Below are 24,809 nucleotides of genomic sequence, written 5' to 3'. Positions count from 1 at the left end.
CACGAGGAAGGCCAAAGTAGATCAGTGCTAGAACATCTGCTCTGCATGCAGAATGTCCCAGCTTCTGTCTCCAGGTAGGGCTGGGAGAGACCCTTGCCTGAACCTCTAGAGAGCCGCTGCCAGTCAGTGCAAGTGATACTAAGCTAGGAGGACTGATGGGCCTGAGTCGGTCTAAGGCAACTTCCTCTGTAAGAAGTCCAGCTGTCTCCATTCAGCTGCTTAAGAGAGGGGAGATGTGGAGGGAGCAGGGAGCAGCAGCACATTCTCAGCCGGCTCCCACAGTCCCCTTGCTTTTTATAGCCAACAGGTTCTGCTAGTATCCACACCGTGATGGCACGGAGACAGGCAGCAGATAAAAGCTTTCTCTCCCTCTCTTATGACACTAGAAATTTGTGAACACCCAGTGGAGCTGAATGTTGGAAGAGTTAGAGGACAGATGAAAGTGCCCCTTCATGCAGCACATAGTTAATTAAACTATGGAACTCATTCCTGCAGGCAGGTAGTGCTGGCCACAGACTTGCGTGGCTTTAAAAGAAGATTGGGCAAATTCATGGAGGAGAGGGCTATCAAAGACTACTAACCATGAGGTCTATGTTCTGTGTCCCCACAGTCAGAGGAAGTAATGCTTCTGAATGCCAGATGCTGGAAACAGCAGAAGGAGAGAGGGCTCTGGTGCTTGGGTGCTGTTTGCCAGTTTCCCACAGGCCACCGTGAGAACAGGGTGCTGGACTAGATGAGCCCCCTCTGGCCTGGAGGAGAACAGAAGAAGGGCCCTGCTGGTTCAGGCCAGAGGGGAGCCATCTAGTCCAGCTCCCTGTTCTTGCAGTGTCTGACCAAATGCTTCTGGGAAGCCCAAATGCATGGCCATGGCTTTGGATAAGAGCTTGGGCTACTTTTGATGGGAGAGCAACCTAGGATTCATCCTCCTAATAGGGGGTTGAGCAAATCACAAAGAATAATTTTAATGTATTCTGATTAAAAGCCTTGGTGATTAGGTGACATAAAAATGCCTTAAACCAGTGGTTCACCAAAACATATTTGCCTATGGACCACCTGGAGTTGTCGCCTTTGTAATGTGCTGTACAGTACTAGATGCTGTATGATTTTTCAATTTAGTTTTGGATTGCTTCTTGTATTTTTTAATATAGTATATTTTATTGTATTACACCTTGGATTCCGTAGAATTCAAATTTCAATATAATAAAATGCAATGTAAGAATAACCCAATTAAAAAGCAATGAGTATTTAATGCAACAGACTGTCTTTCACCTTCAACCACAAATCCATGCACACAGCAAGGACCAACACGATGTTTGTGGGCCAGTGGTGGTCCACAGACCACAGTTTTTAGGGACTCTGCCATAAACAAACAAACAAACTCCCAGCCACTGTCCATATCACTGGGACCACTCACTGACAGCTGTCCATCTCTCTGCAATATGCAAAAAACCAGGAATCTGCCTTGTTACCTGCTCACCTGTCAATCACAACATTGCTGCACTGACTCCCTGGCATCAACCTGCCTCCTTTGTTGTGCTCTAGCAGCTCCTGAGCTGTGTAAGACCCTTCCTCACCATTTTCTCCAGGACTGTAGCGTGGCCCTTCCCCCCAGGACAGCAAACACGCAGCTGCTCCCTACCACAAAGGGTTCTTGGGTTACCAGAGAGAAATGCACAACCCACACCTGGCTCTTAGCAATCACTACATCCCACAGCTAGATGCTTTCAGCCATTGGCTGCTGCAAGATAAGAACAGAACATAGGAGCCCTGAAGTTGAATCAGGCACATCTAGTCCAGCCTCATCCCTTCTTGGAGGCGGCATGCATCTCAATGCTAGTTGCTGGAAAGTTCCGGACAGGGACAGAGCTGTTGCGCTCATGTCCTGCTTGCAGTCTTCCCACAGATTGGCCACTGTGAGAACTGGATACTGCATCAGATGTGCCTTTGGCCTGATCCAGCAGGCTCTTTTTATGTCCTTATGTCCTTATCCTGTTCTCACGGTGGCCAGCTATAAGGGCTCATCCACACTTCCTCTCATCCTGCTCTTTCCCCCGGAGAAAACTGTTCTTTGGCACTCAATAAGAGCAAACGGCAATTCAGGTTTTCTCTGGATTGACGTTTGCTCCAAGTTAGCACTAAAGAGGAAGCTTTCTCTGGGAAAGGAGTGGGGCAAGGAGAAAACCACTCCACTCAGGCACATCTAGTCCAGCCTCATCCCTTCTTGGAGGCGGCATGCATCTCAATGCTAGTTGCTGGAAAGTTCCGGACAGGGACAGAGCTGTTGCGCTCATGTCCTGCTTGCAGTCTTCCCACAGATTGGCCACTGTGAGAACTGGATACTGCATCAGATGTGCCTTTGGCCTGATCCAGCAGGCTCTTTTTATGTCCTTATGTCCTTATCCTGTTCTCACGGTGGCCAGCTATAAGGGCTCATCCACACTTCCTCTCATCCTGCTCTTTCCCCCGGAGAAAACTGTTCTTTGGCACTCAATAAGAGCAAACGGCAATTCAGGTTTTCTCTGGATTGACGTTTGCTCCAAGTTAGCACTAAAGAGGAAGCTTTCTCTGGGAAAGGAGTGGGGCAAGGAGAAAACCACTCCGACCCATGCCTGGAAAGTGCAGGTCAAGTGGGAGACCACTCCAACCCATGCTTTCTAGGCACAGGACCAGCAGAAGTATGGATGAGCCCTCAGTGTCCCTTGGAAGAAGCCCCTAAGCAGGACCTCAGTACAACAGCATTTTCCTTGCTTGTGATTTCCAGCAACTGGTATTCAGAGACATGCTGCCTCCAACATGGAGGGAAAACAGTGGCAAGGAGACATTGGTAAATAGCCTTATCTTCTGTGAATTTATCTTTTAAATCTACTCAAGGACTGATTGTACGCTCAAGTTCTCAACCTAGTTGAATCGGATGCTGGAGCTGGGTAGGGGCAGGGAGTGAGGGAGCTGGCCTGGAAGAGGACAAAAAAGTTTTATTTCTGCTGGATCTTCATTTTACAATACTTATAACCTCCTTTCTCAGCTGAAAACATGATGAGCCAAAGCAGCTCATGCAGAACACAGAACAGCCATGAAATTAAAGCCAAAACAGAAGGCATAAAATAACCGGGGGGGGGGGAATGCAGCAAACACAATAGTAACCCCCTGAAGTCTTCAATATGTCAGAGACTGATATAGTGTCTTTTCCCCCCTAGCAGGATGTCTGTTGCTCTGAAGAGGAGGTCCATAGCAGCCCCCCAGTACTGCATCTAAAGCAGCAGAAGGATGGGACAGGAAGGGTGAAGAGGGCTTGGGTGATCCCTCCCATCAGCGTGTCAGAGAACCATAAGCGGCTCCCCCATGTTTTGGTGCAGGTAAGGAGGAGAATGTGCAGTTTGGCATTCGACAGTGGTGGACAGTGTTGGTTCAGGAGAGGGCTTGGGGACCAAAGAAGCACCCCTCTCTTCCCCCCCTGGTGTGATGTTTCCATGGCTGCTCCTGCTCTCTGCTTGCATCCCACCAAGGTCTGCATTTCGGCTTCTGACCCAGGATCGTGCCTTGGAAGGAAATGTCTGGGCTGAGCCAGCCCTAAGATTCCCCACAGTGACCTTCATTGAGATGCTGAGTGTTGCCATGTGAATAGCACAGCACCCTGCAGAAACACGCCCACTTACTCATTGTGCTCATTGCTGGATCCAGTGCAGAGGCCACCACCCTTCCTTACAGCCCCATCACAATCAACCAGGTTGCGGCTGCTTCTCTCCCTCCCACTCTGCCTCTGAAGGCAGGTTAAAAATACAGCCTGACAATGGCACACATCCTTCAATACATGCAGTGCTCACCTACAGCCACACCGGTTCATTACACCATGAATGTTGACCGTAAGCACTGGATATGTTTGTGGCCTTTGTTATGGTGAAGGCACAGCTGCATTTGCCACGGCAGGCTCCCCCACACCTGCAGCTTGCAGGCATCCATGTGGCAGTCCCTCCTTGCACAACAGCACATGCATTCACAAGGAAACTGGCCCCCGCCTCCCAAGGACGTTGCACCGTGCAGCGAGCCTTTCTTGGCTCAGTGGCAGAGCTTTGCAAGCAGAAAGTCCTCCCAGGTTCAACCCCCAGTGGCATCTCCAAGTAGGGCTTAGAAAGACTCCCTACCCAAATCTCCCTGGAGAGCCACTGCCAGTTAGTGTAGAGATAATATCACACTAGATGGAATAAGGCAGCCTTCTATGTTCCTGAGCCTGGTTGGGATTTAAGTCACATCTGAGTACGGAGAGGGGGAAGGGCAGCACCTGTGGGCAGGAGCAGGGGAAGTGCCTGCCCTCTCCCAGCACACAGGGTTAATCTCCCTTTTGTAGATTAAATCAGACAAGCAGCAGCCCGGAGGTGTGATCTACAGCATCAAGGGTCCAGGAGTGGATGAAGATCCCAAGGGTGTGTTCTCCATCGATAAACGCAACGGGAAAGTCTACCTCAATACTGTGCTGGACCGCGAAAAGAATGACCGCTTTCGGGTAAGGAAAGCCCAACTCCGAGGTTCATTGCAGCTCTGGGGGGTGTTTTAAGTTTCAGGACTGAGCATGAAAATGTTGGTGGTGGTGATGATAAGGTGCTTCTGAGCATGCTCAAAATGTATTTCCCTGAATAGACTCCACAACCCTGAGATGTCCGAGATGTTGAGTTGTTACAGGCCAAGCTGGCTGGAGCTGATGAGTTTCCAGAACCAGAATATTTTAAGGGTGAAAGAATCATAGAACTGTAGAGTTCCTTATTTGGGGGTCATTATGCATGCATTTGTGAATGTTGCACAAAAACAGTGCTTTTGATCAAAGATACTTATTGTGGATATTGAAGGGGACAGTCTCCCTGGTTATGTGTGGATCTTATAAGACAGAACTAGGCTTATCTTGATAATCACCTGATAATAACATGATGCCTCTTGCTTTGCCCATGCCCAGCTCAGGGCCTTTGCACTAGACCTGAGTGGAGTTCCACTGGAGGATCCCACAGACCTGGAGATTCTGGTCATGGACCAGAATGACAACCGGCCCCTCTTCCGGCAGGCTGTGTTTGCTGGGCACGTGATGGAAGAAGCTCCCCCAGGTGGGTGTGCCAGACCCTCGCATGGTTCTTCTTTAATACAGATGAGCCAATTCTCTGTCTCCGAGCCCATCAAGGTTGGTTGAACTGGAAGCTGAGGGTGGGGAACTGTGAGAAACAGGTAGCAGCTGGTAGGAATGACCTTCCCCTGCCTTAGACCTTTGAGAGTTTGTATGCGACAACGGTTGCACGAATATTGATAGCCCAAAACTGGAAAGAGGAAAAAACTCCCACCGAAAAAGATTGGCAAATTAAGTTAATGCTGAGATAAATTAACAGGAAGACTCAGAAATCAAGACAATAATGAATTTTAAAATGAATGGGAAATTTTTTATGGCATATATGTCAAAGCATTGTATACAAGTTGATATATCAGCAGGATTCTAAAAAACATTTGCAGTATTATGATAACAGATCAAACTGGATACGTACAGATGGAAAATATGATTTGGACATGCATGAATTAACAATAAATATAATGGAACCATGGAGAGGGTAGTGGGAAGTCAAGGGATTGGAGAAATCCCACATTTCGATATTGTATTGATGGTATAAACATTTTTAATGTTTACTGTATATGATGTTTGTTATAATTAAAACCAATTATATATATATATTATATATGACCTTCAAGAGTTCTGCCAGTCAATGTTGACACCACTGGGCTAGATGGGAAAATAGATTGTCCTGGTGGAATAAGGCATCTCTGTTCCTTCTCAGGTACCTACGTGATGACAGTAGAAGCCACAGACGCAGACGACCCTGAGACAGACAATGCCGCAGTGAGATATTCCATCCTGGGACCAGAGATGGGAAACGTCTTCACCATTGACGAGCTGTCAGGGGAAATTCAAACAGCCCGAGCTGGGTTTGACCGGGAGGTACAAGCCTGTCAATGTTTGTCTCAGAGCTTGAGGGTGGAATGCAGTCGTGGGTGACAAGTCAGTAGGCGCCAAAGAGCAGAGTGGACTGTATGGTGCACCAAAGAGTGAATCCAGTGGAAATCTGGGATGAAGCGTTATTTCTCATTTGCATCTGCACACAAACTTTGATCATTTGAATCCTTAGGGCAGGGGTAGGCAACCTCAGGCCCGTGGGCCAGATGCGGCCCAATCGCCTACTAAATCCGGCCCGCGGACGGTCTGGGAATCAGCATGTTTTTACATGAGTAGAATGTGTGCTTTTATTTAAAATGCATCTCTGGGTTATTTGTGGGGCAAAGGAATTCGTTCTTCTTTTTTTCAAAATATAGTCCAGCCCACCACATGGTCTTGAGGGACAGTGGACCGGCCCATAGCTGAAAAAGGTTGCTGACCCCTGCCTTAGGGTCTATTTTGTTACAACATTCCCAATTTTGAAAGCTATTGGGCTGAGAGTTATTGAAAAAACAAGGACAATCATTTTGAATGCAGCACATTAACACTGTAACATTATTGCCCTGAATTATTTTTAATAGTGACACACACACACACATACACAATCAGTATGTCTCAAAACTATACTTGAAAAATTGAAATGTCAGGATATGATTTGCAGTATTCTAAAAATACACCAAAATTTTATTTTATTTTATTTTATTTGCAAAAATCCAGTACAGATAAGCTTTGACCTACCATCTTATGGAAAGAAAGGTGGGACAGAAAACCAGGTTTTTAAACTTATCTGACACTAGTAGCCTCACACCCAGCATTGCTGAATAATTCTAAGAAACAAGAACAACAAAAATCAGTGCAGTTTTGAACTTGGAGGTTTAAATTGGTGCAATTTTTAAAGTTTCGCTCCACCATCTTGATTCAGAATGATGCCCAGATGTATCCAAATATAACATCTGAAGAGGTGTCCAAACGTATAGAGAACTGACAAACAACTTTCCGAAAGATATTGTAGATATGGAACCCAGGGATGAATAGGCAGATCCTAGGACCGTGTGAATGACATGCTTCCCTCTCTGGCTCGTCCCCTCTTCCCCACACCATCACCTACCTCTGCTCCTCTCCACACAGGTCATCGGCATTTACAACCTGACGCTCCAAGTGGCAGATATGTCCGGAGAGGGTCTGGCCACCACCGCCACAGCCGTTATCTACGTGGATGACATAAATGATAACCCGCCCGAGTTCACGGAGAAAGAGGTGGGGAGCCCACCCCACCCACTGAGAAGGCAGCAGGCAGAACCTGTGGGAGAGGAGACTATAAAGGACCCTGGCTGGGTTCTTTATCCAGCTGGTGTGGCTGGAAGTTCCTTCTGCTCCATTTGAGTGGAGTTAGGGGCCTGAGAGTGCAGTGGAGCAGGGCTTTGTTTGGCCTCTCCAATATCTCCTGCATAATAACAACAGCAACGAAACCCACTCCAGTTGTGAAGCAGGAGGTGATCCATGCCGATGAATCAGTGCAGCCCACAAAACGCATCAAGTGTGGGCCATAGCGCACAGGCTGCTCCTCCCAGCCCCCTTGGCAGCATCTAATTGCTTTTATCATTATTGTTTATTCCCGACGCTTCCTCCGACAAAGAGTTCAAGATGCCGCGCATGGTTCTGCCCCTTCTCCAGTTCTCCCTCAAAAACCAGAAAGAAGGGGAAGACTGTGCCCTGCAAAGTGTGCCCTGGCAGATCTAGCCAGGCCAAAGTACTGAATAACTCCCCCCCCCCCCCGCTTTCTCTTGCAGTTCTCCATGGAGGCCCCTGAGAACAAGCAAGGTGTGGTCATTGGGCGGGTGCTGGTCCAAGACAAGGACCTCCCTGGTTCTCCCAACTGGTTGGCTAAGTTCACCATTCTGGAGGGGGACCCCAACGGGGCTTTCGCCATCCACACCGACCCCCTCACCAACGATGGCGTCATCTCCCTGGTGAAGGTAAGGAATGGCATTCAGCTGGACCCATCCCTGGAGCCTGTTTAGAGCAGCAGGTTCAGCCTGGGAATTATGGCCAAAGCACTGGGTGCTAATGAGCATGCACAGAGTGTGTTCTGCTCACCATGGAGTAGCCATAGCCTTTCCTATTCCCTAGATATGAGGCTTGGGGTGTGGACTTTAAGGGGAGAGGGATTTACAGGCTAGCTCTCTTTGTGGAGTTTAAATAAAGGCACACAACCCCAAACTTTAAACAAGCAAGGTAATGATAACAAGAGTACCTCTCACTATGTGCTAAGGGCCTGTCTATCAGCACAGGGTATCCACAACCGGTTGCCAGTCTTCCTGGATGAAGGGAACAGGATTCTGGGGCCAGAAGCCACAATACGCAAGGTGGATTTGAGCTCTTGCAGCTCTTGCTTTAGCTATCAATAGCTGGTTGAAGCTCAAAACAGAGCGGGCAGAGAAAAGGTTGGGAAGCAGGAATGCTGGCCCTGTTTGAGGGATTTGTAACGATGGGAGCAAAAGGGTCCCACGCCACTAACCACGGCTTCACCAACTCTCTGTCCCTATCGTCAGGCCCTCAACCATGAAGAACGGGACCGGTTTGAACTGCTTGTCTCTGTCCAGAACCAAAGTCCCCTGGAGCTGTCTGCCCCCAAGGCTGCCAGGGCCTTGACCACAGTGCGGGTGCGCGTGCTCGATGCCAATGAAGCCCCCTTCTTCCGGGAGAATCCCTGGAGGGGAAGCGTGAATGAAGGTGCGCCCCCTGGCACAGAGATAACCCTCTACCGTGCCAGTGACCCAGACACCCAGCAAGGGCAGCAACTCAGGTGAGCTGGGCCAGAGGGCTTCGGGCTACCGTCCAAGGAGATACTAAAGGTAAAGGGACCCCTGACCATTAGGTCTAGTCGTGACCGACTCTGGGGTTGCGCGCTCATTTTGCATTATTGGCCGAGGGAGCCAGCGTATAGCTTCCAGGTCATGTGGCCAGCATGGCAAAGCCGCTTCTGGCAAACCAGAGCAGCACACGGAAACGCCGTTTACCTTCCCGCTGTAGCGGTTCCTATTTATCTACTTGCATTTTGACGTGCTTTCGAACTGCTAGGTTGACAGGAGCTGGGACCAAGCAATGGGAGCTCACCCCGTCACAGGGATTCGAACCGCCGACCTTCTGATCAGCAAGCCCTAGGCTCAGTGGTTTAACCCACAGCGCCACCTGGGTCCTCAAGGAGATACTAGGGAGCAGAAAAAAAAACCCAGGGCTTGGTGGGAATCTGCCCTTCCAGAGCTACAGACCAAATGCATGGCTTGGTGTCTGGCATAAAATTCAGCACCGCAAGGACTGCAGCTCCTGTTCCCCTTTTTGTTTTAAATAAGTCTCTAGCCTTTATGGCCAAGAAGAAAAACATACCAACTCGCAGAAACAAACGAAAAGTCCTGCTGGATCAGGTCAAACGCCTATTTAGTCCAGCATCCTGTTCCGACAGTGGCCAACTAGATGTCTATAGGATACCCACAAGCAAAACCTGAGTGCAACAGCATTTTCCCCCATTGTGGTTTCCAGCAACTGGTATTCAAAGGCATACAGCCTCCAACAGTCAGGGGAGAGCATAGTTGTTATGACAGTGTTTTGTGTGAGCCTCCTCCACCACACAAGCCCAATTTATCTCCCAGATGTGTGTGGCATCCTGGCGAGTGTGACTTTGCCTCTAGGAAAGCAAATGCTGTTCGTGTTCATGAATACCCCCCCCCACACACACACAATATTAGCATCTCTTTATCTGACCTGCATCCTCAGGTACTTCCAGGCCTCTGACCTGGCCAGCTGGCTGCAAGTGGACCCTGACTCCAGCCTGGTGCAGACACGACAGACGGTCCCCCCACGCTCAACATTCCCAGGCGGCTGGTACACCTTGCAGATCCTGGCCAGCGATAATGGTGAGAAGGTCGGGCAGAGAGTGGGAGAGGACAGGAGCAGGCCCATGGCTACAAGTTCACTGTAACAGGGCCAGGGAATCACTGCAAAACAGCCGGCATGGAGACGCAAGACACCTGACCTTGTTGCTTGCAGAGCATCTACACATCTTTCAGTTAGTGTCACTCATTCGTTCCCATACTTTTCAGTGCATTTCCTTGTCGCTTTTCAAGCAGGAAAGTCAAGGGCTGTTGTTTATAGTGGAGGTTTTGTTACACTGGGGCGGCAGAGGCCTTTGATCCACTTTAAGTGCACAAATCGAATGTTATGATAGGTGCTTGAATCCCCCCCCCCCGCAAAATCCTGAGTCTGAAGCTGCCCTTAGAGAGTCTCAGAAGGGTATATTATTGGATCATAGAAAAAAGTCTGGTTCCAAGATGCCCTTGGGAGAGTTTGCAAGAAAAGTAGCCTTTATTTGTCACAAAGCATCTGGTAATCAGATAGAGATTTCCCCTCCACATGGAAGTTCTATTCCTTCCAAGTAATAGTCAGTGACAGGGCAAGGCCAAGACATTTTGCTGATGGAGGTGGCCAAGACGTCTCCTCTGCCTTTCCATGCATAGGAGGTGACTGGGCTGGTAGTTGGATCTGCTGCCAACAGGGTAGCATCGTATGCATCTGAAGGCAGCAAGCTAGTTTAGGGACTGAGGGATAAGTAACTTTAGGACAAGCCACATGGAACAGAGAGCTCTAGCCTCCAACCAGAGGGAATTCCCAGGGGCTCAGGAAGAACAGCCTGCAACCGCCTAAGGCAGCTTCCTCACACTGCTTATCGTTAGGGCCAGCCCTAGTCACAATTAAAGCTATCCCTTAGGAATGCATCTACGTTCTCCTGCTTTTTGTTTAGGAAACCCGTCCCTGACAGCTACGGGGACCCTGTCCATTGAGGTGCTGGAAGTCAACGACCATGCTCCTCTTCTGCTTCCGGTGACTAGCGAGCTATGCAGCCAGGGCGGACGCCTGGTGCTGAGCGCCACTGATGACGACCTGGCTCCCCACGCTGAGCCCTTCCACTTTCGCCTCAGCCCTGACATAGCTCAGAATTGGACTCTCGGACACATCAATGGTAACCTTGGCCTGGTGGGAGTCAGCACCCCTCCATTTTGCAGAGGGTGGGAAAGAGATTCAACCAGGGATGGCCTCAGTGTTTGGCATTCCCAGTCAATTCCAAGGGCCCTGAGCACCCCACCTTAAAAAAAAATACATTGACCTGGCTCTCTGAGCAAGGCTGGGCCACAAAGTCCAGCCACCATTTTAATTTCCTTCAATATCACTCCAAGATATTGTGGGAAATTAAAGTGGCAGCTAGGCTCAGCTTCCTGGCACTGCTTGTCCCTCAGCATGGCTGCCCCCAAGTAAGCCAGTCAGTGGGCACCTTGTCCTGGGACCCCTCAGACCCACTTGGATTGGTCTTCCTGTAAAGGTAACAGAAAGCATTATGGGAGGGGGGGTGCAGAAGAATAGGTAGAGACAGGCTCCTGCTTGCTCCATCCTCCTCCCTGAAATCCCCCCCCATCTGTTACAGACACCCATGCACTGCTGCAGACTGAAGGAGAAGTGGACCTAGGGCTCCACGCCCTGCCGCTGCTTATCAGTGACTCGGGGACGCCGCCCCAGGTGCGAGAGCAGCTCCTGAATGTCTCTGTGTGCCCCTGCGACAAGTGGGGCTCCTGCCAGGCTCACGTTGCTGCTGTGGTGGGTGCTGTGGCAGGCCTGAGTTTCGGGGCCTTGATGATCATCCTGAGCTGCACCATCCTGCTCCTGCGTAAGTGTGATGCACCTCCTGTTCCTAAAAGGGCATTGTGCTGGGGCATGTCTGATGTGGTTCAGTCCCTCAAGCTCAACCTAATGGTAGGGCCGGCCTGGCCAGTGGGACCCGAGGTACAATGTCAGAGCAGGCTTCTTGCGTCTCTTACTTGCTCATGAGTAGGAGCTGCCAAACAACAGCTGCGTGCCATGCTATGCAGAGGCCTGGGCAGCCACCACATATAGCCAGGCCTTTTGGGAAGCAACTTGGGCTCTGGAACTTTTCACCAAGTCCTCCCTGCTGCTCCTCCAAAAATGGAGAGAATTGTTTCTGCTTCCACTGGCCTTTTGAGTACTAATTATTACTTTTCTCTCACACTGCACCAATACCAATGACAAACTTAGTTGGTCTCTAAGGTGCTACCGGAAGGATTTTTTTAATTTTGTTTTGATTTTCTGATGTAATCCATCCATCTATCCCAAAATGTAATATATTAAGGGAAATCGCTGTGCAACACACACACACACACCCATATTAGGAAAAAATGCATAATGGTGTGCATATGAGGAGAAATTCTCGCAAAACTGCTGAAAAAATTCCATGAGGACTTTAAAAAAAAAACTAATATGGAGAATTTAATTTAGGATTGGGCAAAAAGGGAAAAATTGAGAGAAACCAGAATTGAGAGATTTGCTCATTCCTACTTGCAGGAGGCTGGGGAAATGACATGTTTGATGCTCTGCAACACACACACACACACACCTGCTCCTGCTGCTTTTAACCTCTCCCTCTCTGCTTGTAGTCCTGGCCTTGCTGGTGGCTGCGCTGGAGCATTCCCGCCGTCAGGCCTTCCACAAGGGTCTCCTGGGGGGCTCTCAGGATGACTTGAGGGACAACATTGTCAACTACAACGAACAAGGAGGTGGAGAAGAAGACCAGGTGAGACCCCAGATGATATGTGGGGGGTGGGGGTGGGGAAGAGTATGGCAGAGAAGGCAGCCTGAACAATCCATGACGGACTTAAACAACTACGGAACTCACTTCTGCAAGAGGCAGTAATGGCCAGATGGGATGGCTTTAAAGGAGGACTAGACAAATTCATGGAAAATAAGACTGCCCATGGCTCCTGGCCACAATGGCTGGTGGTACATCCGCTGTTGGAGGCAGGAGGCAGGAGGGCTCTGAATGCCACTGGCCATGAACTGTGGGTGGGGAGAGCTGGTGTCACACTCAGGTCCTGCTTACAGGCTTCCCATCGGCCATGGTGAGAACAAGGACATTGGGGGCCTCCCAACTTGAATCCACCCACACTTCTGATCCTCATCAGCCAGGCCCCAGCAGGGCCAAGAAGCCGCACCTCTCTCTCTCTCTCTCTTACACACACACACACACACACACACACACACACACACACACACACTGGTTGTAAGATCCCTCTTCCTGCCTTTCAGGATGCCTACGACCTCAACCAGCTGCGCAACCCTGACCTCTTCCCCCCACCATCTCTTCGGAGCAAGCCGCCGCACCGGAGGGACGCCCCCTACAGCTACGGCCTGCCTCAGTACCCCCGGCGGCTACCTGCCTGTCCTTCCGACATAGAGGACTTCATCAACGAGGTACTGAAGAGACACATCAGGGGCTGGGAGGATGGCAGTGTGGGGAGAGGAACTGTTGAGGATGGGAGAGGTCAAGTGGGGGCAGAGCGGCAAGTGGGGGGGGAGAACCCTCCCCGATTTTGGCCAAACGGAGCTACCCCCTTCTCAGTTTGGTGCTGGCACAAGTTATCAAGAAGCTGCAGGGCCTATCAGCCAACACAGCAGGAGTGGGGAACTTGGCAAATGGTAGATGTTGCCAAATTCCTGGCTCCCATCACCCTCGGCCTCTGGCTGTGCTGGGAATTGGGAGTCCAGCGATTGCTGCAAAGCTGTAGGCATCCCACCCTTGCGGTGCAAGAGGTAAGGGCTAGGGAAAAGGAGGCCTGGCAAGTAGCTAGCCCTTAATGCCAGCTTGCCCTTTCGGCTCCATGAAGGCTGCAACTTGAACTTTTAAATTTACTTTATTCATTTAGAAATTGTATATCCCACTTTTCACTACCCAGGTCTCAGTTAAGGGGAGAGGGTCCTTAGGATGTGGTTTGTCTTGGTGGTCCTCTGCTGAGCTTCCCTGGCTCTCCTTCCCCTGCAGGGCCTTGAGGCGGCCGACAGTGACCCGAGTGTGCCTCCATACGACACAGCGCTCATCTACGACTACGAGGGCGAAGGCTCGGCCGGCGGCTCGCTCAGCTCCATCCTCTCCAGCTTGGCCGATGAAGACCAGGATTATGACTATCTCAACGAATGGGGCCCACGATTCCGGCGCCTGGCAGAGCTGTACGGTCAATAGCGGGGGTAGGGGGAAGATGGGGGGCGGGAAGGGGAGAGAGGAGAGGCCATTCTAGCAGCCAAGTATGTGCTGGACTCTGCCAGCTGTGGACAGAGACCACGCAGCCCAGTTACCCTCTTGGTCTTTGGCTGGCCCCACTGCCAGCAAAAAACCCTCCTCACAGTAGTGCTACTGCTGTAGTTATGGGGGGGGGGTCACTTCCTGTTATGCCACCTACTTCCCCAGGCAGCCATCTTGTAGGTGATAACCACTGCCCACTGTGGGGGAAGGAGGGTATCAGTGACCCTTAAACTCAGGTGCTCCAGGAAGTCGGCACCATTTCCTGGGAAGAGCCAACCCAAAGCAGGGAGGGAAGGCAATGCCAGTCACAGATAGGGGATGAGGGCCCTTTTATATAAGTCCCACTGGCCATTCTCGCCCAAGGCTCTGAGCACCCAGCAGGGAAGTGGATGGAGCCAGATGATGACAACCTAGGTTGGGAAAATTGGGTAGGGGGCAGAAGGCAGTAGCCCCCAGATGAAGGAACCTCCACTGGGCTAGATGGGGACTTGGCTCTGCACCCCCACACCCCTTCCTGAGCAGGCTAAGGCAGAAGACTCAAGATACTTTGCTGGGCCCCAGCTGCACCCCTTAAGAAAGAGATCCAGGGGGGCTTTGGGGCGGGGAGGGAAGGGCAGCTGGAAATAAAGCAGTTGAAGACGGAGCTACAAAGGTGTCACGCAGTTTTTTATTAGAAGTGCTTGGGGCCACCAGAACCTATAGAAGGCACTGAGGGTAGGGCTGCAGTGGCTCTTTCCCTGCAGGACGGAGAGAGGAGAGTCCAAAAAAGCAGGCGTTGGCCACCTGGCGCCCTCCAGGTGTTTTTGACTATAACTCCTATCAGCCATAGTAGCCCCAAACGTCTGGGGGGCAAGAGGCAGATGATCCTGTGTGACGGCCAGCCGCCTCCTGTGCTCACAGCCTCACTCCAGTTTTTATGAACGTGGTGCAGTCCTTCAACAGGGACACCCTCCTTGCCACCCCAAGGCATGCAGTCCAGTGGCCAGCAGGCCTCTACATCCCTCCCAGAGTGCTGTTTTGCCGGGAGCGTGCTGGGAGCAGCGGTCTTGCTTGCTCGGAGCTGGCTCCATGGTGGGTGCCCAGCATCTTCTTGGTGGCTGAGACAAGGCGGGCGTAGCTGTCGGGGTCATAGGGGCCAGCTGTGGAGCGGGTGGAGAGCAGCGGCAGGTGGTCCTTGTGGCGCTGGCGCTGGCTGGAGCGGAATAGCGGAGGCCGGTGCTGCCTTTCCCCGTCCCGCAGAGAGTCCGGCAGGGGCCTGCTAGTGCTCTCCGGGAGGAGCATGATGCTCAGCACTGACAGGATGGCGAAGGAGGCGAAGATCACATGGTGGAGGAAGAAGCCATGGCTGTTGTGGATCTCCATGAGTGGAGTGGTTGCCTGGCCCACCAAGCCAGCAGCCAGGATGAGGCCCAACCCAGCACCCCTGCAGAAGAGAAAAGGGCAGCAGTGTTGGGAACAAGAAGTGCTGGAAAGGCGTCCCCCTGGCTACCTAAGGATAGAGTGGGGCTCCCCACTCTGTGGGCTATGTCGAAGGTCTTCCTCCCTTCCCCAAGCCCACTCCTCTTTTTTTAAATAGCTTTTACTGAGGATTTTTTTGTGTTGTAAAACAGATGCCCACTCCTCCTTTTAATGGCTAGTGTGGCTGTGTGAGAAACACACAGAGGAGCTGCCTTTGGCCAGGTCAGATCAGTGTCGAACGCGGGCTGGCCTCGTGCCCAGGAAGGCTTTTACCAGGCCAGCGACTCAGTATCAGGGAATGATGACTGGAGCTTCAGGAGGGGGACCACTCAGTGCTAGAGAGCAGCTGCTTTGCATCCAGAAGTTCCCACATTCCACCACCCCAATGACATCTTAAATGGAGAGCTGCCACTGCCAGTATATCTTCCTATATACATAAAAATGTAAGGTTGTCATCACGCTGCTCCTGTTGGGAGGATTTGCAATGCTTCATCACAGTCCTAGATTTGCATGGTTGGTAAGCAAAGCAAGCAGGGGCACGAGCCCCTTGTAAACAACACTCAACCAGATGGACTAATGGTCGGACTCCATAGAAGGCAGATTCCTGTATTTATATGACCTCCTGCCTGCAAAGCAGATGCTCTACCACAGACCTACTTCCTCCCCAGTGGCAACCAGCAATTTAAATATTCACAGGTCTGGTCATTTGTGTAGGACCTTTCATCTGGGGGGGACCTGCACAAATTGGGCCTCTCCTGTTCCTCCCATCCCAACCCCCAGCCGAGATAATGCAGCAGTCACCCTCCCACCCTGGGTTCTGGGCCTGCCAGATAATATACAGATAATAATCATCCTCATCATTATAATTACATTTCTATACCGCCCTTCATCGGTGGGCAGCTTACAGTATACAGCACATGCAGGGAGGGAGAGGAGAGACCCCTCACCTGACCACGGTGGGAAGCACCTCGCCGGCAAACAGGACGCTGAGGGCGGAAACAGCTTGTGACGCAAGGATCCCCAGAACAGAGAGCAGCACAATGAGCCAGGACATCAGGTCTAAGGGAGGAAGAATAGAGAGGCAGGCAGGCTAAGCAGGAGGTCTGCCCAGCTGCTAACCAAAGTGGATGGCCCAGAGAGGCCTTCATAGAGCAAACCTTAGCACAGGAGAGGAACCCACGGCAGTCCAAAGCCACATTCCCTTCTGGGCAGCAGCCAGGGGCCACATGCCAGTGCTGGGTGGGCCAGAGGGCCAGAGTAGGTGGAGTGACACATGCACATTCCCCCCTTTGGTGCAGTAGGCCGACTTCCCCACACCCCTCTCTGTCCTCCAACCAGGCAAGCAAGAGGTCAAGGAACTGTTCCAGCCAAGCAAACACACTGGGGAGCGGGGAGGGGTCAAGACAGGGCCAAGTACAGAGCCTTGGAGGGACAGAGCTCCAGGCCCAAGGCTCCCAACCCCTGCCTTAGCAGGTAACTCGCGCAAGTGCGCCAAGCTGCATGTGCACAGATGAGGATGGCTTGTGGCAGCTTTGATCACTCTAAACCAAGCCAGGAGGAGAGAGCCGGGGGGGGGGGTCTCTCTCCTGGGAATTTGTGGTACCCCACCCCATAACACTGTCTTGCTTACACGGAGTCAAGGCCAGTAGCAGCAGCGAAGAAACACCCGTCAGGATGGTGCTGAGCAGGAGGGCGGCGCGGCGTCCAAAGTGGTCCACGGTCAGGCACAGGAAGAGGAGCGCAACGGCCTCACTCGCCACCAGCAGGAAGTAGGGGAAGTAGAAGCCTGGTGCGTAAGAGGTCAAGTTGCGGGTGAAGGAGTGGCGGATCCCACTCCCAATGAACCTGGACGGTAGGGGAGACAGGAGGCGGGGCAGAGATGATACAAATGCTCTGCAGTAACTCTAGGAGGATGGACCAGGGGTCAGAGTTTGACAGTATGAGCAGGGATATGGGCCCCGTGGGTCAAATAAAGAGGGTGGCACATGGGCTAGAATTTCCCTATCCCTGCCCAAGAGGAGAAGGATTACTTGTGAATAACTCAGGGCAGATAGCAAAGAGGATCAATGTATAGGTCTGTGAAGAGGCCAATTGGATGCCCCTGGGAAGCCTACTGGCAGTGGGGGGGGGAGGAGGCAGCAGTCCTCTTCCCACTGTTGCTCCCTAGCAATTGGCACAGTATGCAAAGGTAGGCTGCCTCTGGATGTGGAGGTACCAGGAAGACATTACAACTAATCGTCACTGCTGGGAGATTTCACCACCACAGCAACTTCAGAGTGGCTGCCGACACTTCCCAGCTCCCACAACCAGTTCTCAAGGAACCCACAACACATCAGGCTCTTACGCAGTGAAACCCAGGATAAGGCTGTTCTTCCAAATGACCCGGGTGTGGAAGATCTTGCAGATGCTGTGGTACTGTGGCAGAGGGGCCCCTCCAGACAGGTTGTCCAGCTCTGGAGATGGAATTAAAAACATATTGTGAGACAACCAGCACCACTAATCCAGGAAACCTGCAGCATATATATATTAAACTAATTTACATGAAGAATGTACATGCTGGCATTCAATTATATTCTCAGGGCAACTAACAGCAAAAAGTTAACACAATGAAATAATCTCTCAACAATGCCGGAAAAACCACAGACCAAACAGCAAATAAAAATGGCAGAAGTAATAATTAAGAAGTCTTGATATTTATTTACATTTTCAAGGTCAGTGGCAGGTGCCTAAAGGGCAGCCAAGAATCCTTGGAAAGGATGGTATAACTGGGGATGCCAAAGCCAAAAAGGCCCTCTTCCATCATTTCACAGACATATGCGTGGATCCTCTTTGCTATCTGTCCTGAGTTATTCACAAGTAATGCTTATCCTCTTGGGCAGGGATGGGGAACTTCCAGCCCATGTGTCAAATGTGGCCCAGGAGGCTGTTCCTGAGAAACCATCACCTACTTGCCCCACAACTGACACCATATGGCATCACATATGCAACTTCCAAGGAACAAATGGGAGCTTAACGGGAGCTCCTGATTCTTCCTCTGCTGGAGGAAGGTGGGCTCCCACTACCCATCAGTGCACCTTGCTCCTCAGCAGAAGAAAGCTTGCACTGAAACTGCTGCTAAAATGGGGAAGAAAGAGACTCAGGTTTTCACAGTGGCTTCAATGGAAAGTGCTGCCTGCCCCTGGAGCAAGCCTCTTGGGAGGGGTGCTGAGAGTACGCCTTCAAAGAGAAGCATCACCCGGTGCCACTGTGATGTCAGCCCTGCCATCCTGTCAAATTTGGCCTAAGAGGGCAGTTACAGGGATCTGGCCTGCTTGATGGGGTAGGGGAAAAAGTTTCTCCAGCTGTGCTCTAGGCGATGTTGGACTCCCAACTCCCATTAGCCCCATCCAGCATGACTAACACTCATGGGAGGGTGGAAGTCTATCTTCACCTGGAAGGTGACAGGCTCCCCATCCCCTACTCTAGGGGAACAAAAAAACTCCACCCACATCAGAGAAACACATCCACCCATGTTATGGCTTGCACACCTGCTTCTCTCACAGTGGGTCAAGAGGCATCGATCCCGAAAAGGCAATTGGTGCTTTTTCCAGCCTCCGATTGCATGGGGATGGCGTACCTTGCACCCAAAGTAACCTGGCAGGGCAGATATTCACCAGCCCCATCAACCTGACCTCCAAATGAGCACCCAGCACCCCGTTGCTCCAAGCCAGAAACTGACAAAGCAGCAAGGCTTAGAGTGAGGGTCAGGCCTTCAGACCTCACCTGCAAACAGGTGCTCCCAAGTGTAGGAGTCATCCTCCAGGCGGATTCCGTTGCCCTCGGCTAAATCGCGCAGAACCTGCTTGCCTTCCTCAAGCTGCTGAGTGGCCAAGAGCCAGCGGCCCGACTCAGGGGAGAGGGCGGGACACCTGCTCCCAAAAAAGAAGAACAAGCACCACTGGCATGACCGGTGGAATCCTGGCAGGCAGAGCTGGAGCGTAGCTGCTCCTTCATTCTGGACAGTGTATCCCCACATGGAGAGCAACTACCCAAAGCCCAAAGCTTGCTGGATATTCTTGGGAAACCCAGTCTCTTGGCTACAGCCTGCACAAACAGGAGTAACCACAACCACGCTGTGCAAAAACAAACAAGGCAAAACTTTCAGGGGAGAGGGAGGGAGAATACAACCAAAAGTTTATTAAAAATCTAAAACATGTATTATTATTATTTATTATTATTATTAAGATTTTGGGGGGGGGGTTAAAGCTGATGGTTGTTACGTTCCCAAGCATGAACCAATTCAGAAGAACCATGGGGGCAGGGAGCCTTGAGTGCATAATGCACTGGAAAAAACTCCTTAGGTGGTGTTTAAGGAAGTGTGGCGTGGGTGAGATGGGGGGGGGAGCTTTTCATAAGAACAGTCAACTTGCCACATCTCAAGTAGCGACAAACAGCTAAACTGTGCAGCCTTTTGCTGCTAGGTCAAGTGAGCCACACTAATGGCCTCTGGCCGCCAACCAGAAAGTGTTTTAAAATCCAGAAGGAAGAAAGGGGGGTCATTTGTATTACACAACAGCAACTTGGGGTCCCCAACTTCCAGGCATCCATTTTATTGGGTGTTCATGAGGATTTGTGCTCATCATGCTAAGAGGACCGTCACACCGGATCCCACACTCAATACTGTTTGTGCCTGAAGAGGTTTTGGAGCAGTCACACTGCTTCGTTTCCAAGCAGTGCATAGCCCTGAAATCCTGTAAAATGTATTATACCGCAAGCGTTCTGGTTTATTTTTTGCCCTGCTTTTGCTGCACTATGGCCCCTCTGGAGAGCAATAATGTGGCAGCATTGGGGCAGGATGGCAGAGCAAAAATTAAGTAGAACAAACCTGCCACTGATGCACTACTATTATTTCAAAAACATGTTGAAGAACACCCGCAGTAACACCTTTGTCTGGGGGGACCCGTACCCTCTCCTGGTTTCAAACTGGGGACACTGCCTTTGTGCAGTGCAGAGTGAAAGAAGGGAAAGTGTGCTTTTTAGTGCTTTCTTGTATGGACCAAGGGCCTCTCCCCTAAGTGTCCCAGCATGACTCTTCCTTTCCCTGCAATGTTTAAACATCCACTCCTTCCTCTACATTACACACCCCACATTGCTCAAGCCTAAAGGAAGCTGCTGCAAGTTGCAGCTGGATCAAGTGTGTTCCCTCAGCCCTTGAACTGAAGGGCTCTGCCAAGGGGGTGCTCTAGTGAAGAGGGTTTGCTCAGCACCAAACACACTCAGGCAGTGACCTCTGCAAGGCTGAGGAAGTGCCAAGTGGGCTGAGGCTTCAGAGTGGCTCGGAGCAGCACCCTCTCCTGCCTGGAAGGGTTGCAAGGAAATCTTGCAAAGGAGGCAGCGTGAACAGAGCAGGAGTGGGGGGTGCATGTGCGGCAGCAGGCAGCCACAGGCTAAGCGCTGCCCTCTGACCCCGTCGCCACTGGGGAAAGGTAGGGCCGCCCCCATTCCCTTCCCACCTTGGGTGTGCTGTACCACTGTGTTTTGTCTACATTCAGTGCGCAATATTTAACAATGCACACATGTGCAGTGCCACAGCGTAGCGTCAGGTGAAAGCTTTTTAGGGCACCAGGTTAGGGGATCGAGCAACTTTAACACAGCTCTTGGTGCCACTGGACTTTTGTTAGATGGGCGTAGATTACTTATTCTGAGAAAGCAGGGCTGGAGAACCTCAGGCTCAGGGACTGAATATGACCTTCCATTTGGCCCTCATAACTCTCCCCAGGCCACACCCCTCACTCGGTCAACTTCAGGTCCTGAGTGTTTTTTGCCTGGCTAGAATGTGCCCCTGAACTCTGATAATGCCTCTTGCTTCCCTGGATGGAGGAAAGAGAGGGATTTCTGTGCCAAAACTGGCCTACTGCACAAAATGTGTGTTGCTCTGGCTTCCTTTGCCTCTATCTAATGGAATGTGGCCCTCAGAAGGTTGCCTAGAAGATAATGTGGCCCTTGGGCTGAAAAAGGTTCCCTACCCATATTTTAAGGCACCAGGAGAATTACATGGAGTTCCCAACCTGGGAAGAGTTTTCTCTTTTTGGGGGGGGGGAGGGGGAGAACCACACTGATCTCCTCATTGACATGAGGTCCGCAATGTTTGTTGTGGGTCTCATTTCAAGGAGTCACGTGTCTCCATTGCAAGGCTTCCCACCCCCTTGGAATGCAGGGCTGAGAGGCAAGACTTACCACCAGCAGGCAGCCAGCAGAGTGAGTCCCAGCACTATTGTCCCCTGGAGTAGCCGCCACTCCTTGCAAGCCACCGCCAGCCCTGGCAAGAGCAGCTCCCCAGACACCCAGAAGAAACCAGCGCCCATGGTGACTGCCAGGCGGTGCGGAGGGTCACACAACTCCAGCCCTGGGGAGGAAAAGCCAGTGAGAAACACAAGAAATGGGAGACGGGGGCAGAATATACAGGAGAGGCAAACCCTGGCAGGCAGGGTTTGCTGGTAGCCTGGGAGACACATGGGCTTCTGCTTTGGCAAAGATCCAGAGCTCCCAACCCATTATCTGGAAGCAGAGGAAACTGCAGAGGACCTAACAAGGATGTGGGGTAGCAGAGGGGGCCACTCACTTGCAACATAGAGGGAGAGGAAGGTGCCAGCCAGCAGTGCCCCAAAGAGCAGCCGGGTAAGTACAAACACAACGTAATTCACAGCCAGCGCCACGGCAATACCCAGAGGGATGGATAGCATCAAGGAGGAGATGAAAGTGGCCCGGCGGCCAAACCTAGAGAAGCAAAGGAGGGCAGTGAGTAAGGATGCAAAGTTGGGGAATTCTACAGGAGAGCCAAAGGCCCATCTAGTCCAGCATCCTGCTCTCAGCCTGATGCCCTAGTAGGAAGTCTACAGCTCTCACTGGCTGCATCTCTGCTCAAACACCCCAGCCCCCTGGGCAGAAGTGGCCAGTTCATTTACCAGTCCATGGGTGTACAAGCAAGGGAGTCTGGCTTTTTTAACTCGGACTTTTGAAAAGTCATTTGCAATAGCAACTTTATGGAACGGTGGAACTCACTCCCACAGGACACAGCGAGGGCCATCAATATGAATGGCTTTAAAAGAGGATCGGACAAATCCATGGGCAATAAAGCTATCAGTGGCTACTAGCCACAATGGCTGTGCTCTGCCTCCATGGCCGGAGGAAATATGCTTCTCAATGCCAGTTGCCGGAAATCGCAGGAGGGGAGAGTGCTCTTGTTCTCAAGTCCTGTTTGAGGGTTTCTCACAAGCATCTGGGGGGCCACAGTGAAAACAGGATGCTGAACAAGATGCATGCTGGACTGGACTCTAACCACTACACCACACTGGCTCTAATACCAAGTCAAACTGTTTTGTCCCTCTTGACTATTAGTATTGACTCTGAACAACAACACTCTCTCCAGGGTCTCAGGAAAAGAAGGATCTTCCCTGCCACTTGCCATTTTATCATTAAAACAAAAACAACTGGAATTGAACCTGGGCTCTACTCCATGCAAAACCAGTGCTCTACCACTGAGCATTACAGTTGCTACCCTTGGGGATAAGAACATCCTGGCTCAACAAAACTGCAGAACCACAACACCATACATTAGCTATACACTAAGAGTGCATTGGGTTCGCTGGGACGCTAATTAAGAACACGGTAACAGGCTTCGAGTCCTCACTGAGGATTCACAGCATTCAGGCAAGGCTTGCTACAAGCTCAAAGCAGCATTGTGAGGGGAAAATATTTTACCTGTCACAGGCCGATCCAAAGGCCACGTAACCAATCAGCCACCCTAGAAGGTGGGTGGTTTGCTCCAGGGGCACCTGCCAGTGGTTGGCACAAACCAAGTCCCACTAGAAGAAAAAAGGGGGGGGGAGTTTTCAGAACCAGGAGGCTGGTGGTGTTGCCTGCCTTTAGGTCTTCTCATAGATATACAGACACCCAGGGGCCACTTCCAACTTTTGAGGCCCCCTGTCATAATAAAATTTAAAAATAATGGCGCACAAAAGCAAAATGATTTAAATCAGTTAACAACAAAAACCATGCATTTTACCAAATGGCACCTCTTATTTGTTTAAATGCCACACACACAGACACACACACACACACACACACACACACACACACAGACACACACACACACACACACACACAAAAACAAGCTGCAAAAAATTATCAAATGCAAAAAAGGAACAAGTTAATTTTAAACCTTAAAATTAAAATTAACCCTAAATTTGAGGCCTACTCAAGCCAAGCCCCTCCCCGCTCTTTACAAAATGTGCAACAGCCAGAAGTTTTGCCCAGGTCAGAACCTACGGAGTCATTTGGCCAGGTGGACCTGGGTCTCCCACTTTCGTCCCCTTCCCAGAGTCACTCTGCACATCCTCAGAGGCACCCTTCTGACCCACCTACCTGCGTCACGACGGTGGAGAGGAGGCCGGCCTCAGGCAGGACGTACTCCCAGCCGCGGGTGCAAGGGCCGGTCCCGTTGGGCTCGAGGCCGCCCCCGGGCGGCGGGTAGCGATAGAGCAGGCAGTGGGTGCCGGGCGGGGTGGAGGCGTTGCGCAGCTCGGGCCCGCTGGCGTTGCGCAGCTCGGGCGGCAGCAGCGCCGGGTCCGGGCGGCAGCGGTGTTGCGGGGTGGCGGCCAGCAGGAGCCCCGCGGCAAGGCCGAGCGCCAGCGGCACGTTGGGCAGCCACGAGGCGGCAACCAGGAGCCGGGCGCGCCTCCCGAAGCCGCCCACCTGCCGCAGCAGCTGCCCGTCGAAGTCCATGCGCCGCGGACAGGACGGTCACCTGGAGCAAAAGAGCAGCGCCGCCTGCCTGGCTAGTTAGGCGGCCGCGGTGGGGCGGGTGCTTAAGGAGGCCGGCCGGAGGGAGCCGCCCCCTGGGAGCACGGAAGGAGGCAAGGACTTGGAAGCGCACGACGAGGCAGCGACCTTCGACAGTCCTCTCCCCGGTGCCGCCGCCGCTTGCTTCCTCTCTCTCGACCTGACTACGCCAAGAGAGCCGTCGAGGGAAAGCAGTAGGGATAAGGAGGGCTGCTTGCGGCTCCCGCTTTTTAGACGGCCCGCTCGCCGACGGAGAGACAAGTCTTTCCTCTTCCTCAGCGCCGCCTACTGGTTCTCGTCCGCCCCGTCGCGAAAGGACACCAAGCAGGCGTACCGGTTGGATTCTTCAAAGGATTCCGGACACATTTCTCTAAGATTTGCTTGTTGGTTTACATGAGAAAATAAGGTGGTGGTTTGGCAACATATATTCGC

General features: G+C 51.6%; 2 protein-coding genes across 3 annotated transcripts in view; one reads left to right on the top strand and one right to left on the bottom strand.

Annotated features, from left to right (window-relative positions):
- Positions 1 to 14,750, top strand: part of CDH15 (cadherin 15) — a 20,539-nt gene extending 5,789 nt beyond the window's left edge. The window contains exons 2-14 of one of the 2 annotated variants that reach the window (XM_035116925.3): positions 3,195 to 3,353; positions 4,343 to 4,498; positions 4,943 to 5,087; positions 5,805 to 5,965; positions 7,088 to 7,216; positions 7,750 to 7,935; positions 8,512 to 8,765; positions 9,734 to 9,873; positions 10,758 to 10,976; positions 11,436 to 11,675; positions 12,460 to 12,596; positions 13,109 to 13,273; positions 13,842 to 14,750. In XM_035116925.3, coding sequence (XP_034972816.2) covers positions 3,195 to 3,353; positions 4,343 to 4,498; positions 4,943 to 5,087; positions 5,805 to 5,965; positions 7,088 to 7,216; positions 7,750 to 7,935; positions 8,512 to 8,765; positions 9,734 to 9,873; positions 10,758 to 10,976; positions 11,436 to 11,675; positions 12,460 to 12,596; positions 13,109 to 13,273; positions 13,842 to 14,039 — 2,289 coding nt within the window. In that variant the 3' untranslated portion in view covers positions 14,040 to 14,750. The remainder of the gene's footprint in view (positions 1 to 3,194; positions 3,354 to 4,342; positions 4,499 to 4,942; positions 5,088 to 5,804; positions 5,966 to 7,087; positions 7,217 to 7,749; positions 7,936 to 8,511; positions 8,766 to 9,733; positions 9,874 to 10,757; positions 10,977 to 11,435; positions 11,676 to 12,459; positions 12,597 to 13,108; positions 13,274 to 13,841) is intronic. The other variant, XM_035116927.3, reaches the window with a different exon arrangement.
- SLC22A31 (solute carrier family 22 member 31) lies at positions 14,745 to 24,809 on the bottom strand. Its single transcript, XM_035118784.3, has 9 exons — positions 23,961 to 24,809; positions 23,298 to 23,401; positions 22,159 to 22,313; positions 21,774 to 21,942; positions 19,320 to 19,465; positions 17,902 to 18,010; positions 17,188 to 17,402; positions 16,505 to 16,616; positions 14,745 to 15,522 (listed from the first exon to the last, which is right to left on the bottom strand). The coding sequence occupies exons 1-9, from the start codon at positions 24,318 to 24,320 to the stop codon at positions 15,093 to 15,095; spliced, it is 1,800 nt and encodes a 599-aa protein (XP_034974675.2). The 5' UTR covers positions 24,321 to 24,809; the 3' UTR covers positions 14,745 to 15,092.

This window comes from Zootoca vivipara, chromosome 6, assembly GCF_965207765.1.
Source record: "Zootoca vivipara chromosome 6, rZooViv2.hap1.1, whole genome shotgun sequence".
Classification (NCBI taxonomy): domain Eukaryota; kingdom Metazoa; phylum Chordata; class Lepidosauria; order Squamata; family Lacertidae; genus Zootoca; species Zootoca vivipara.
Note: the sequence above shows the minus strand (reverse complement) of the source record. Positions and strands in the feature narration are given on the sequence as shown.